Raw genomic sequence first — 13,003 nt, 5'->3', positions numbered from 1 at the left:
AAAAGTGTGAGGCAGATGTGCTAATCACTGGTGCAGCGTGCCACCTTGAAATTACGATTTTATTTAAATTGTATCATTATACTGTAATTTGGGCCCGATCGTAATAGATTTTTTTTAGGCTGATGCTGATATTTTGTAGATAACCGATTAAACGGCAGATTATTTTTTTTTAATATCTACAATGACTAAAATTAATTTTGTTGGTCCTTTAACGCTTACAACGATAAAGATATGAATTGCAGGCACAACATTTGAGTGTTTTACAATACTTTGTGCTTTCGCATTTGTTTAACTTTAAATCGGCAGATTTTTGCTGACCCAAGAGTGAAAGCTCCCTGATGGCTGACCTTGCTTGAAACGCGTCCATCAAAGATGTTTTTGACGCCTCTTGCAAACTGCTGTGTCCGACTAAACAAAAAACAGACCACACTTGTTTTTTGTTGTTTTTCCCCGAGACATGACAGTTGTGTCTCAAAGCGACCGCCCCTTTAGTGTCAGTCAGCAGACGCCGATGCACTTCTGCGTTGGGCACCTGGCCAGCATTGCAGTGAATGCGAGTGTGTAACTCTATTACCACAGTGCTACATTGTCAGTCTTGTCTAAATCAGATGCGATTTTAGGACGGGAGACGCAATAGACAAGCTGAGCCTGTAAAATAACTTTTTAATGCTATTTGAAACTCTCTCTCTCTAATGCTCAACATTGTCTTTATGTTGGGGTTGAAGGATTTAAAAAAAAAAAAAAAAAAAAAAGCTTGGATACATCAAGCCAATGAAATTAGGTTTTATTAATTAAGTACATATCAAATAGTTCCATACATTTATAGAAAAAAAACCCTAAATATTACAACAGCACAGTTAAATGAATTACATCAGCAACCATATTTAAATTGTGCAAGTTGACTGTATGTTTACAAAAAAAATAAAATAAATAAAATTATGACAAGGTCTTAAAACAATGAAAATAATGTTTGACTGGCTCAAAAGTAATAAGTTAGCACACATGACAGCCTACATGGATGGATGAGATCAGCACACATTTTCCACTTTATCAAATAGGATTATTGAGTCTGATTCAAGTCAGTTACCATGTTACAGTACCTCTTCAGATACGAATGAGATGAAGCCAAAGACTCGTTAATAACTTAAGACAAAATAAATAACCTTCGAAAATGCACACGATGCACTGGCTTGTTGGGAAGATGTCAGTATGTTCATAGCCATGTTCTACATGAATATTTATTTTCCATCTCCAGTGTTACGGTGCTAAAAGCTGTTCTCGCTGGTCCTTCTTAGGGTCAAGAGAAAAAGAAAAAAAAAAGCATTTTTGATCAAATTTGAAAGACTTTCATCACTAAAAATATACAGTGCAACATTGGCAAGTGAGTTATAATAATAAAAAGTCTACTTGGCAAATCACCTAGTTTGTTATAGAAACACTGACAGATTTATTTGTTTTCCTCATTTGCTTGCATGTTATTGCACATTCTGTCATTTGATTTCAAATTCAGAAATCAAACTGTTTACATTGCAGTGGTCTTTATGTACTTTTAAAGTACATACAATTGACACTAACAACTACACGTCATTGATGATGCTGAAAGCTCCTCAGCGCAGACTTATTCCATCTTTCGAACTTCCACATCGGGTCTTTAAACGCCTCACGCTGAAGTCCTTGCGTCTGGCTCCTTTCTGTGACTCCGCCCACTTTTGTGCTCGCGTTTCACACCACCTCGTCGGACTCCAGGTTGTACTCCTCATAGAGGGCGTCCAGGATGGCGAGTTGGCGGTCCATGGCGGGCAGGTAGAAGCTGAGGTCCCGGCGCATCCCGCTGGCAAAGCCGCTCTTCAGCTCGTCGCCTTCTGTCGTCACCAAGGCGGCCGTGAAGCTCTGGTAGGACGGAGCGGCTCGCAGCGCCAACTGGAAGAAAAACAACCAAAAAATAGAGGTGAGGGAAGTAAGTCATGGTCTTCATGTGTGGGTGGGGGGACACATACCGCAAAGACACCGCGGACCACCCATCCGTGATACTGGCGAAGAGTCTTGCCGTAAGCGTGATCTGAAGGAGATGACGATTACGAATACAAACTCGTTCAAATAAAAGCTGACCGGTGGAGTTTGTACTGACTGAGCGCTGCGTGGATGTCTCGCTCGCCAGCGTTGACCTGCGACAGGAACTCCTTGAGGAACTTGAGGCCCCGTCTGAGCCACAGCAGAGCCTCGGTGGCCGAGTTGCGCACCTCAGCCACCTGGCCGTGCACCTCGTGGAGCACGATGGACTGCAGCGTGGGGAAGACGGCTGGGTCCGACATCAGCTTCTGATTGATTTTCTACAAGTGTGAAAATAAAAAAAACTTTCTTGCATTTGTTGATCAAAAAGAAGTGCTTAACAGAATTATTCACACATCCACTCACCTTGATGTTTCCCACAAAGTCCATCTTCACTGGAGCAAAGACGGTGGGGCCAAGCTTGTCTGAGGGCACAATTTTCTTTGTTCTTAAATTCATGTAAAATGACTTGTTACATTATGAACAAGTTTTACTCGAAATTTTAAATTAAAAGAAAGCCTTAAAAAAAACGTGTTTTTTTTAAAGGTTTGTGATGAGACTCGATGATGTTCAGCTTTTTTTTTAAGAACTGTAATATTTAGAGAACAGTCACAATTTAAACGTAATAAAGGCAATGCGAAAAAACAAATATATATATTTTTTCAAAAATAAAGTAATAGTACAAGAAAAAAAAACGATTCTAAACTTGAATAAGGAAATGTACGTTTTCCCACACCCCTGGTTGTGACTCCCTAGCAAATGCTAATACTGTACTGTAATAGTTATAATGTAAGAAGAGAGAAAAAACTATCAAGTGGTAATAAGAGGGGAAAAAAGTGTATTGTGAAAATATTGTGGCGCAAATGGCTGCGTTTCAGTTTGGGAATTCTGAAATTCACTTGTTAAACTTCCGACCTCTTGTAACAAAAACAACAACAGCAGCAAAAAGAAACACAAAAAAAAAAAATGAAAAATCAGGCAGTATTAATGTGAAATCACTATCTTTTTCGAGAAAAATGTACAACTTTGCATTTTTGCGACTGTTGTTCTCATAACATGACGTTTTTTTAATTGTAATTTTACTTCTTTTTTTTCTTTTCAGTGTGGCCTTCCTTTATACTGGTTCATATTCATTAACTGAACAGTGTACTTGTCACGTTAGTATTTTTAGGGGTTCATCATTTTCAAAATGATCCTCCACTTTTAATATCCATTCACCTTTTCAAACTTTAAATGAGAGATGCTTTTTGTAGCTATAGACAATTTAGTGGGCGTGGACGTGCGTGACGACTGCGGCTGTTCGATGATGATGATGTTGATGAAATTCCCGACTTGGGTGCGAATGGAGGCGAAAAGTGTTAGAATAAATGTACATAAGTTATCTGATGTTTACTCTAATCCTATTGCAAAGCCTTCATTCGGCAGTACAATGTTGACTGTCTCATGAAAGTTGAAGTTGTCTGTGAAGAGAACTGTGCCCTCATCGAAACAATCAGCGCTGAAGAAGAACACGTCGGCATTATCATCTGCACAATGAGTCATATCTGTGATTGTTTCACGTTGCTGCTGTGTGCGCCCTTATCTCAAGATGCCAGCAGCAACGTCTGTGGAACTAGGAACCACCCTAAGGAAATAAAAAGAGAGGGCTCGGCAGAGTGTGCTCAGGGCGGTAGGAGGTGGTAACTGCGTACAACTCTGTCCGTTCTCCTCGCGAGTAAAAGAACCAGTCTCTTGTCTTCCTTCCTTGTTTATTGTTTATTAAATGTTCTAGGTTGTTGGAACCTGACAAAAAGAACGAAAATCCTTTTGTGAGGCTGCCGGACCGAAACTGAAGAATCCACTGTTGACGCTTCTGCATTGCGGCCACCAATCATCGTTTACATAAAGGTGGTGTAATAAATTAGAATATTGTAAAAAAAAAAAAAAAAAAGTTCATTTATTTTAGTCGTTCGAGTCAAAAAGGGGAGAAGGCCAGCTCCATATTTCCGTATTATAAATCATCAAAGTACTATGATGGTAAAATATGTGTTTTCGTTAGATGTTAGCTACAATCGTTAAAATTCTATGGATGGGTTCTACTGAACTAAATAATTTTACACAGTATTTGTATTTATTGAGATGAACCTGTATGCACATATCAGCCTTTTGATTGAGCACTTGAGCAACATGTTTGTACACAGGATCATAAATGTAAGAAGAAAAAAAAAAAAGAAAACATTTATCAATCTAAGATGGTTGTTACATGCGCATTCTGAGAGCCAATCCAAGAGTTGCATCAAAAATTCATCATATTATCTCTCAAAGCTGCCCATTATCATGTTTGGAAATGAATTCTTGATACAGCTCACGCATTGGATCTCATTAGAAGCGTCTAAAAAATTTATTTCCATGTTAATGAATAAGCGTGAGGAAAAAGGCACCAAAGAGGCTAATAATGCGAAGGCCAGGCAGAAAGCATTTAGAGCGTGTGAAGGACAGAATGAGCAGCAATGGCATGAAAGAAAGGAAAACACTTGACAGCGTCCTTTCTCCAAAGAGATAAGATAAGGAGGACACATCTGGCCTACCTAATACAGGCACTATTGCATAGCACGAGTCCAAAAACTCTTGCGTGGGGATGCCATTGTCGTCATCCAGCTTTAAATCACTAAATCTAGAAAACAAAGGGAGGGAGACAGATTCAGACAGGATAAGATTAAAACACAATGTCGACTTTATTTGAGAAACAGGACAATACGGAGATGGAAACAAAGCCACAGAGAAACACTTGATCGGCGGCGCGCGTGCGAGCTGGGCGATGACTGAGCAGCTTTGTCGACAACATTCTCGCACAGCTTTCCTCCATTTCATGTCTACTAGCATCCTCCGGCGTGCACTGCATACAGCAATCCCTCGTTCATCGTGAGGGTTACGTAACAGAAAGCCCCCTGCGATAGATGTAAACTCAGCTATCAATTACTTAGTGTATTATTTACTGTATATCAAGTTACAAGTTTCATATATACAATTCACTGCCAATAAATGGTACTTCACAGACCTGCAGGTATTCTATTTGTCCACTTGAGGTCACTCTACACAAGCGCACGTACACAAAAGGTGGGCGTACTCTGCTAGAGTGAACGTCAATCCAGGAGGACGTAATGTACACGTGCTATTTCCTGTCTTGAGTATTCGGGACTGTGTTTCACACTGACGTTCCTGCCGATCTAGTCACCGCAAAGCATCATGGGAAGTAGGGCCAGCAGATGCTGCTGCTTCCCAGAATTCTTTGTGGCGATGTTTTTTTAACTACAGGACTATAGTTGAGAATCAAGCTAAACGTTGCTCTTTACTTGTGTTTGTCCCTGTACATATTGTTATGAGTGTGCGCATTAGCTATACGTGGGGCTAAGGTTGATATTTGTGAATTTATTTCATGAAGCTGACTGTGGCTTGTGTGTTAAACAGTGGCATTCCGGTCATGTTCTTTGTATCTTCAAGCAATTTGGAGATTTCCAAAATGCATGAGTTAAGATTACTTGGATTCTTTTTCTACACAGAATAAGAGCCCAACTCTTCTCATGTGAGTCATTGCTGCCTAATTCAAATCAAATAGCCAATAAAGCTAACTGTACCAGAGATCAATGACACAAATCCACGATGCTCTGAATCCACAAGTAAACTGCAATAAAGCGAGGAATTAGTGTACACACTTTGTTCACTAACAGTGTCAAAGAAAGAAAAAGACTCCAAAGATAGATTCACAGTGAGAAAATAAAGACGAGATCAGACGAGGGCTTCACTGTGTCACATGACAGAGAGACAGCACACTAACGTAAAACACTTAAAATGTAACACCATTAAATCTCTTATTAATTATTTGTGCTGATCTACACTGTCGCCAAGTCAGTGAAATGTATTGGAAATTTACATAGGTTCATACCTGTGACTCATTGTGCTGAAAAAAGTCTCCACTGGCTCTTCTGGCTCCGCGGAATCCTTGAAAATGTCTTCTTCACAGTCGGCCTCTTCTCCGTCTGGGAGTGTTTCCTGCCGAGGCTCCTCGCTGCCGCTCTCCGCCGCCGCGCTTCTCTGGGTCTCCTTTTGCCCCTCGTCGTCGTCGGCTGCTGCAGTGCCTTCGGCCCGAGAGGTATTCTGGGATGCGGGAGGAAGAGGATCGACTTTCTCCTCCTGCATGGCGTTGTCGCCGTTGGCCGTGTGCATGTCTGTGGGGTACAGACGGAAACGGGTTACGCTTGCTAATAAACTATCAGCATTACAGACCGGGACATTAATAATGGTAAAAAAGGACAAAACTTCACTTTAGAGCAGGTGTGGGAAAAGTTTATACTTATAGACAGCTCTGTACTCCAAGCATTTACAACATCAAGAATTCTGTAATATTTGTTGTATTAATGTTGCCGTTTTTATTACTACAATTAATTAAAATATATTTCTTCATTGTTAACTTTTTACTCATTTAGCTCATTAAATAAATGGTCGATAGATTTTAAATAATAAATAGTAGTAAAAAAACACATATATACAGTATGTTCAAAATGTTTTATGTATGGTATTAAAAAAGTTGTATTAATTATAATTAAAATAATAAATAAAAGAAAAAAGACTTAATTCTTTTTTCATTATTAAAACTATTTTACATATACAATTTGACTTTTTTTAATTTATTTTTTTAAAGATTGCATATTTTATCCTAACCTAACCTTCTTATGCCCAAATTTGGTCAGTCCCCCCCACAAATCAATATTATTGGTCAGTCCCCAGGAGGGTAGTTCATTTTTACAAATTATTGACCGACCGGAAGTTTTGAAAATGGCTTGCAGTTCTGGTTCGAATCCCCAACTCCCCCACCCCCTGTCTATCGCCCAGAGACACCTTGGTTAGCCTTCAGCTCATCCACAACCCCGATAAGGAAAATGACTATAGAAAATAGATGATTGCTATTGTAATGTCTCAAAAGAACATTCAGCATCGACACTAAAAGGCAAAACATCTGTCGTCATCACTTTCTTTGATTCATAAACGACAAACAGAACGTTTGAGCTGTGAGGTCATCCCTCTATTTCATATGACAACATTAAAGTGAGTCCTTGAAGAACTGGACTCACTTGATGGCAAAGGTTGCCGCTCTGGTCCGTCCGGTTCATCACGTCCCCCTGCGCCAGAGTCGAGGCTGCGGGTGTCATGTGCCGTCACGTCTGTTTCCGACAAATCTCTGCACCTGGCATTTATTTAGAGTGTCAACATTTTTCTTTAAACATGTCATGACGCTGAGCAGTACTTACCTTTCGCCAAGGCGCTGCCTTAACTGATTGACAGGTTTAATCTGTAAGAGACGTGAGGGCGTCACCTGCGGTGCGCGATTGTATCGGGCGACAAAAGAAATGCACCTTCTGAGGTTTGATGGCGGCCACGGGAGGGGACGCCGGCGGGCTCTGCTTGGACGCATCTGGCGTGAAAGTACGATTGGCTATCTGCATGCACTCCTCCAGGGTCTTGAGGAACGTGGTGCACGTCGACTTCACCATGTTGCCCGCGTCTATGCCGCTCTGAAAGGAGAACAAAGACAATACCTGTTGACGCTAAAAGTGGGGCAATCGAGACGCATCTCTTGACCCGAGTCAGAATTAAGTCGCCAGTTTCAGGACTTGGGACTTGGCTAAAACATATTTTAAAAAATTAAAATTATAAAAGACTCGATTTGACTTTGACTTGAACTACAGTGGATATAACAAGTCTACACACCCCTGTTCAAATGCCAGTGTTTTTGTGATATATAAAAAAAGAGCAAGGTATAATTTCAAAACGTTTTCCACCATTAATGCGACCTAGAAAACAGTACAACTATTTTTTTCAAGAGGGAAAGTAAAATTAAACGTGATATAACACAGGTGCACAAGTGAGCACACCCTCTTCCAAATCAATAAAACTAAGTTTAAGATGATTAAGGTTTTGGAGTGAAATAATTTGTCTTGGTTAATTATTATTATTATTTTTTTTTTTACATCACAGAAATAAATGCCATTTTTGCACATGGGTGCGTATACTTTTTATATCCACTGTAGATGACGTTACTTTTGAAAATCTGCATTTTTAAAAGTTTTTTTTTTTTTTTGCATCATGCGTGCCAACCTGGCAACCCACCAATGGGCCACCTCACGAAGCAAATATTAAGGAGGGAGCGCCGAAGATTATTATAGTTGGATCCAAGGATTTACGTTACGGACGGAATTGGGCAACAGGCAATGTTTGCAACTCAAAAGAGACAACTACGACATCTAACTTCATCAGTCACTACAGGTAAACTTCCCAGTTTAGCTCACCAACAGCCGGTCTAACATAAGCTTCACGTCAGTTGTACGTTTAATTGAAAAGACCAAGTATTGGACAATACAGAGAGCGGTTGTGACTTAGTCCCACATGGTTGACACTTGTGTTTACATTTCAAGAATGAATCCACACTGCTGTGTTTACCTCTGCTGCGACACCAAGCTCGTCGTCGTCCTTGATTTTGTTCACTTGTTGGAGAAGGAGGTCACAGTACAACCTGAGCTCTGACATCTTTGTCTTTAGTGCTTCTGTGTTCTCTTGGAGTTCTGGAAAGCGGTATAAACACAAATCATGCTCTGTAGTTAATAGTAGCAGCATTGACCTATCAAGTTAGGTTAGCTTCTCATATTACGATGACACATTTACCCTTCTCTCTCTTTGTTCGGTTGTCTGTCAGGCAAGCTTTGGCTGTTCCCAGAGCCACCAGCCATTTTTGTCTCTCTGCTGCATTGATGGCTCTCAGGTAGAAGTACTGCTCTCCGGGTATGGTCAGGTCAAGACGCGTGGAGTCAGATGAATGAACTAACACACAAAAGCAGCCAAGACAAATCTATATTCAACAGGCCAGCACCACGAAATAGGTTAGAGCAGAATACCAACCACATCAGTGTGTTACAAGAGATAATTAGGTGTGCCAAGGGAAATGAACCACTTTCACTTAACTGGTCTAAATAATGTATTTTAGCTTCATTATCGCTTTTCAGGCACAACTCATTAAAAATGAGGGGTTCAGATTTCACACAGAGTAAGCAGATTTAGGAGTACATTTCAGCATATACACTTTTTTTTGGTCTCTTTTTTTGTTTGGTGCTGTACCGTTTTTTTCTAATGGCTCACTAACGGTGACGGCGCGACGCACAAACCTTGAATTTCACAAACAGAGATTTTAATGCTCCCCTTGCAGCCTTTCCAAGCATCCTCTTGAGAGTCATAATAAGACAAAATTCCACCGTCCAGCACAAACCAGCGGGGTTGCCACCCTGGAAGAATGCAGGCACATACACATTCAAAATGACTTCATTTTCTTCACCAGTTCGTACTTGCTCTTAGTTGAAAGTTTAAGGAAACGACTACCCTTGTTCACTTTTAAATCGGTTAAAATGTCACATAATGTGTACTAACATACTCACTACACGATTAATTCATGTCATTGAGGCTCTTTTTTTGTTTGTTTTAAATTATTTAAACACAGATCGCTGTTAATTCAGGTGGAGCACAAGCTTTGACGCCGACACGATTAGCTAACGTTAGCTTGCCCGCTACCTCTTGAATGCTCTCCCAAAACTCAACGCTGACGTTGTCACGCTAGCTAGCTAGCTTCCATCACGACTAACAGCCACAACATCAAAACAAGCCTAAGGAGAACGTACCGCTTATGTAATTGGTCCACTTGTATAGTATTCCCTCCATCGTCGAGGTGTTTTTTACCGTTCATTACTTGCTTGTCATGATACGATTAGGCGCACAGCTGACTGCAACCACAGTCGCATCTGCCCCCAAGTGAGATTTGCGGAGTACAATAAACAGCACGCATACAGTACATGGCGTCTACGTTGGTAAAAGTGCGTAAACGTCTTTCTAGAATACGCTTCTAAATGGCCACTCTGCTTTATCTTCAGAGGATTTGCGTTGGGTGGGTACGGATTTAAATAATTGACATAACCGAGAACCAATTATATGATAGAGTATAGATATAAGGCGGGACTTTAGCGAATTATCCAATAGAAATTGAAGGAGGGTGAATTGTTGAACAGTGGCTTTTTTCATGAAGTTTGGTGCCACGTAGTTAACCTAAAACACCGTTATAGTAAATAGTTTATGAATATGATTTAAGGAACTGATTTGCAAACTTCGTGAGTACGTTTTGTAAATTTATTTCACACAATGACATTGTTTCCCATTTGCTCGATATTATCGTTTGTAATTACGCTAACCCATGGAGGCAAACTACCCGACCCTGAAGTGAAAATAGAAGTAATGCATAAACCTCTCATGTGTAACCGCAAGACGAAATATGGAGACATGCTTCTTGTCCATTACGAGGGATACTTGCAGAGCAACGGCACCATGTTCCACTCAAGGTAATGTCTTGAATTGATGTCAAATGTCTCATCAATTGCTGTTGAACTAACTACATCATGCAGTTTTATGTACCTTCCTGCACTGTGTCACTATACTGTCAGTCTCATCCATCCATGATTCTACATTAACTCTGCATACAGTGGCGCTCTAATGTGCATTTGTGTGCCTGTGCTCCCAAATAACATTGATGGATATTTGCAGCCGCCTTGAAGGGGATAAAAATCCAGTGTGGTTCACCCTCGGGACCAAAGACGTGCTCCTGGGCTGGGACAAGGGTCTGCAGAACATGTGCACAGGAGAGCAGCGAAAACTGACCGTTCCTCCATCTCTGGCCTATGGGAAAGAAGAGAAAGGTACGTTCAAAATGGCCTACAGGAATAAGGGAACGTACACGGTCAAACATGGTTTGTTTGCAGGCAAGATCCCACCGAGCAGCACCCTGGTTTTCGACATTGAGCTCATCGATATCCGCAATGGTCCGAGGTCGCACGATTCTTTCCGAGAGATGGATCTCAACGATGACTGGAAGCTCTCGAAGGAGGAGGTATGGTGTGTTTACGTCCTGCTGCACTTACCTAGTGTGCACTCACACGAGGCAATCCATAGCACGGTCAAGCATGTTTCACTTTTAGTCTGAGCGGTCGGCACCGGGCGCAAGCATGGTACCGGTGACACTTCCCTGGGTCCGGCTTGTCTGGACGTGGAGGCCTATATGGAATGAATTTGCGTCGTATAACCGAACGCGAGATGATGCTAAAAGTCACCTTAGTGACCATAGTCGTATGAATGATTTTCAGGGAAACGCGCACACAAAAGAAACAACTCATAGAATTAGATGTTGAACTATTGATATTGCAATATTGCTCAAATAAAGAATATTATGAGAATACATTTTTCATTTTACAAGAATAAATAAAAAAAAGATACATATTGCCAGAATCAAGTTGGAATACTGTATTACTATGATAAAGTGAAAATCACCACACTAGATTAAGATTAAGAGTATACAGTACAGTCGTACTGGATTATCGCAGGGGTTACATTCCAGAACTTCCCGCAATGGAGGAAAATCTACAAAATATTATTTATATAGCTTTTAAAGCTTTACAAATCATACCAATACAAAATATGCACGTGAGATTCAAGTATTATTTTGTTTGTCCACTTGGAGTCACCACCCTTACTGTCTACACTGTAGTATCTGTGACTTTGAAAGTGCGTGTGGCTTTAAAAGCGGGGCCCGGCTTGTTAGGTGATGTCGGAGTCGGTCAACGAGAGATTTGGCTGTTGTTTGCTCAGGATATTGCTGGCTGTTAAGTGCCTAACTGTTAGCTAGTCGACATAAGTAGTGGCCGTTGGCACCTCGTGAATAAATGTGCTTATTATGTGTTTATTCTCTTAACATTTGTTTAATAAAGCGATTGAATGTCTATCCTTGACCACCTGTGTGGAGGGATTACAATTAACTAACTAGCGGTGGTAGGTTATATTAAATTTGCTTTGCAGTCGACACATTACACTTTTATCTTTTTTTTTTTTTTAACGTATGAAATGATCCCAAACCTTCGACAGGAGCTTTTACGCACTGTGATATGACAAGAGACGACTGGGAAGTAAAAAAATATTTCAAGAAAGAAGTTGTCGTTTTATGAGAATAAATATGACTTTGTTCTGTCATAAACTGTTAGTTAGATGTTAGAACCAAGTGTTTTCATCTGATATTGTATGATATGACCCAATTAATACACATTATATCAGATCTGTATCTGTAGATCGGTTTTCCAGCTCCAGACCCAAATTTGGTGTCATTGTGTGTGTCACAGGTGAAGGTGTACCTGCAGAAGGAGTTTGAGAAACACGGCTACTCGCCAAACGACACACATAACGACGTGATGGTGGAGGATATCTTCCAAAACGAGGATGAGGATAAAGACGGTTTCATCTCTGCCAGAGAATTCACTTATCAACATGATGAACTGTGAAGGATACATTTCATCAACACTCACCTGCTGAACATGTATTTTCACTTTTTAATGCTTTGTCTTACCTCTAAACTTGGGTTATCGACTTGATTTTTGTGAACTGTATTCATGTGCTCAGGCAACATGCACTGAAAATGTCACTACAGATGTATTTAAATTGGAATATTACCGTTTTTTTTTCAGGAAATAAACAAAATATGAATATATGAATTTGGCTATAAAACAATTTGTGGTCTAACATGAAATTTGAGTTTGCAGTTATTTTTGGTGATGGATGTTCTGTCTCTTATTCACTAGAGGGCACTCTTGTACCTGACAAGCTGCCCCCTTGTATTTCTCCCCATTATTTCCTCAAAATGTTTGCAAGGCCACTATAATCACATCCAGATTCATTCCACAAACTGTGAACTATTATTAATTTGGAGCAAATGTTTTAAGGCATTCACTCACTTAAATTACACTTGGCACTGGACTTAATGGAAAACGAAGGAACCCTAATGTCGCAAGTGACTTTATGAGTTCATTAATTGCAAAGTCATGCTGAGCGACTTCTGAGGGAT

At 40.3% G+C, this 13,003-nt stretch overlaps 2 protein-coding genes across 3 annotated transcripts; one reads left to right on the top strand and one right to left on the bottom strand.

The window, feature by feature from the left end:
* Positions 1–767: 767 nt before the first annotated feature.
* Positions 768–9,964, bottom strand: plekha8 (pleckstrin homology domain containing, family A (phosphoinositide binding specific) member 8). The gene is made up of 13 exons (XM_061776484.1): positions 9,750–9,964; positions 9,243–9,359; positions 8,746–8,901; positions 8,524–8,645; positions 7,440–7,598; positions 7,335–7,375; positions 7,158–7,270; positions 5,972–6,254; positions 4,617–4,702; positions 2,416–2,474; positions 2,129–2,330; positions 1,998–2,059; positions 768–1,920 (listed from the first exon to the last, which is right to left on the bottom strand). Exons 1-13 carry the CDS (start codon positions 9,787–9,789, stop codon positions 1,723–1,725), a joined length of 1,638 nt encoding a protein of 545 aa, XP_061632468.1. The 5' UTR covers positions 9,790–9,964; the 3' UTR covers positions 768–1,722.
* A 150-nt stretch (positions 9,965–10,114) lies between these two features.
* On the top strand, positions 10,115–12,688 carry fkbp14 (FKBP prolyl isomerase 14). Of its 2 annotated transcripts, XM_061776496.1 has the most exons (5): positions 10,118–10,232; positions 10,387–10,460; positions 10,663–10,814; positions 10,878–11,005; positions 12,285–12,688. In XM_061776496.1, exons 2-5 carry the CDS (start codon positions 10,402–10,404, stop codon positions 12,441–12,443), a joined length of 498 nt encoding a protein of 165 aa, XP_061632480.1. In that variant the 5' UTR covers positions 10,118–10,232; positions 10,387–10,401; the 3' UTR covers positions 12,444–12,688. The 2 variants fall into 2 exon arrangements, with proteins under 2 accessions (XP_061632479.1, XP_061632480.1); XM_061776495.1 differs by having other exon boundaries at positions 10,115–10,460.
* The last annotated feature ends 315 nt before the right edge of the window (positions 12,689–13,003 follow it).

Source organism: Phyllopteryx taeniolatus, chromosome 6 (assembly GCF_024500385.1).
Source record: "Phyllopteryx taeniolatus isolate TA_2022b chromosome 6, UOR_Ptae_1.2, whole genome shotgun sequence".
Taxonomy (NCBI): domain Eukaryota; kingdom Metazoa; phylum Chordata; class Actinopteri; order Syngnathiformes; family Syngnathidae; genus Phyllopteryx; species Phyllopteryx taeniolatus.
The sequence above is the reverse complement of the archived record's forward strand: the minus strand, read 5'-3'. Positions and strand labels throughout refer to the sequence as shown.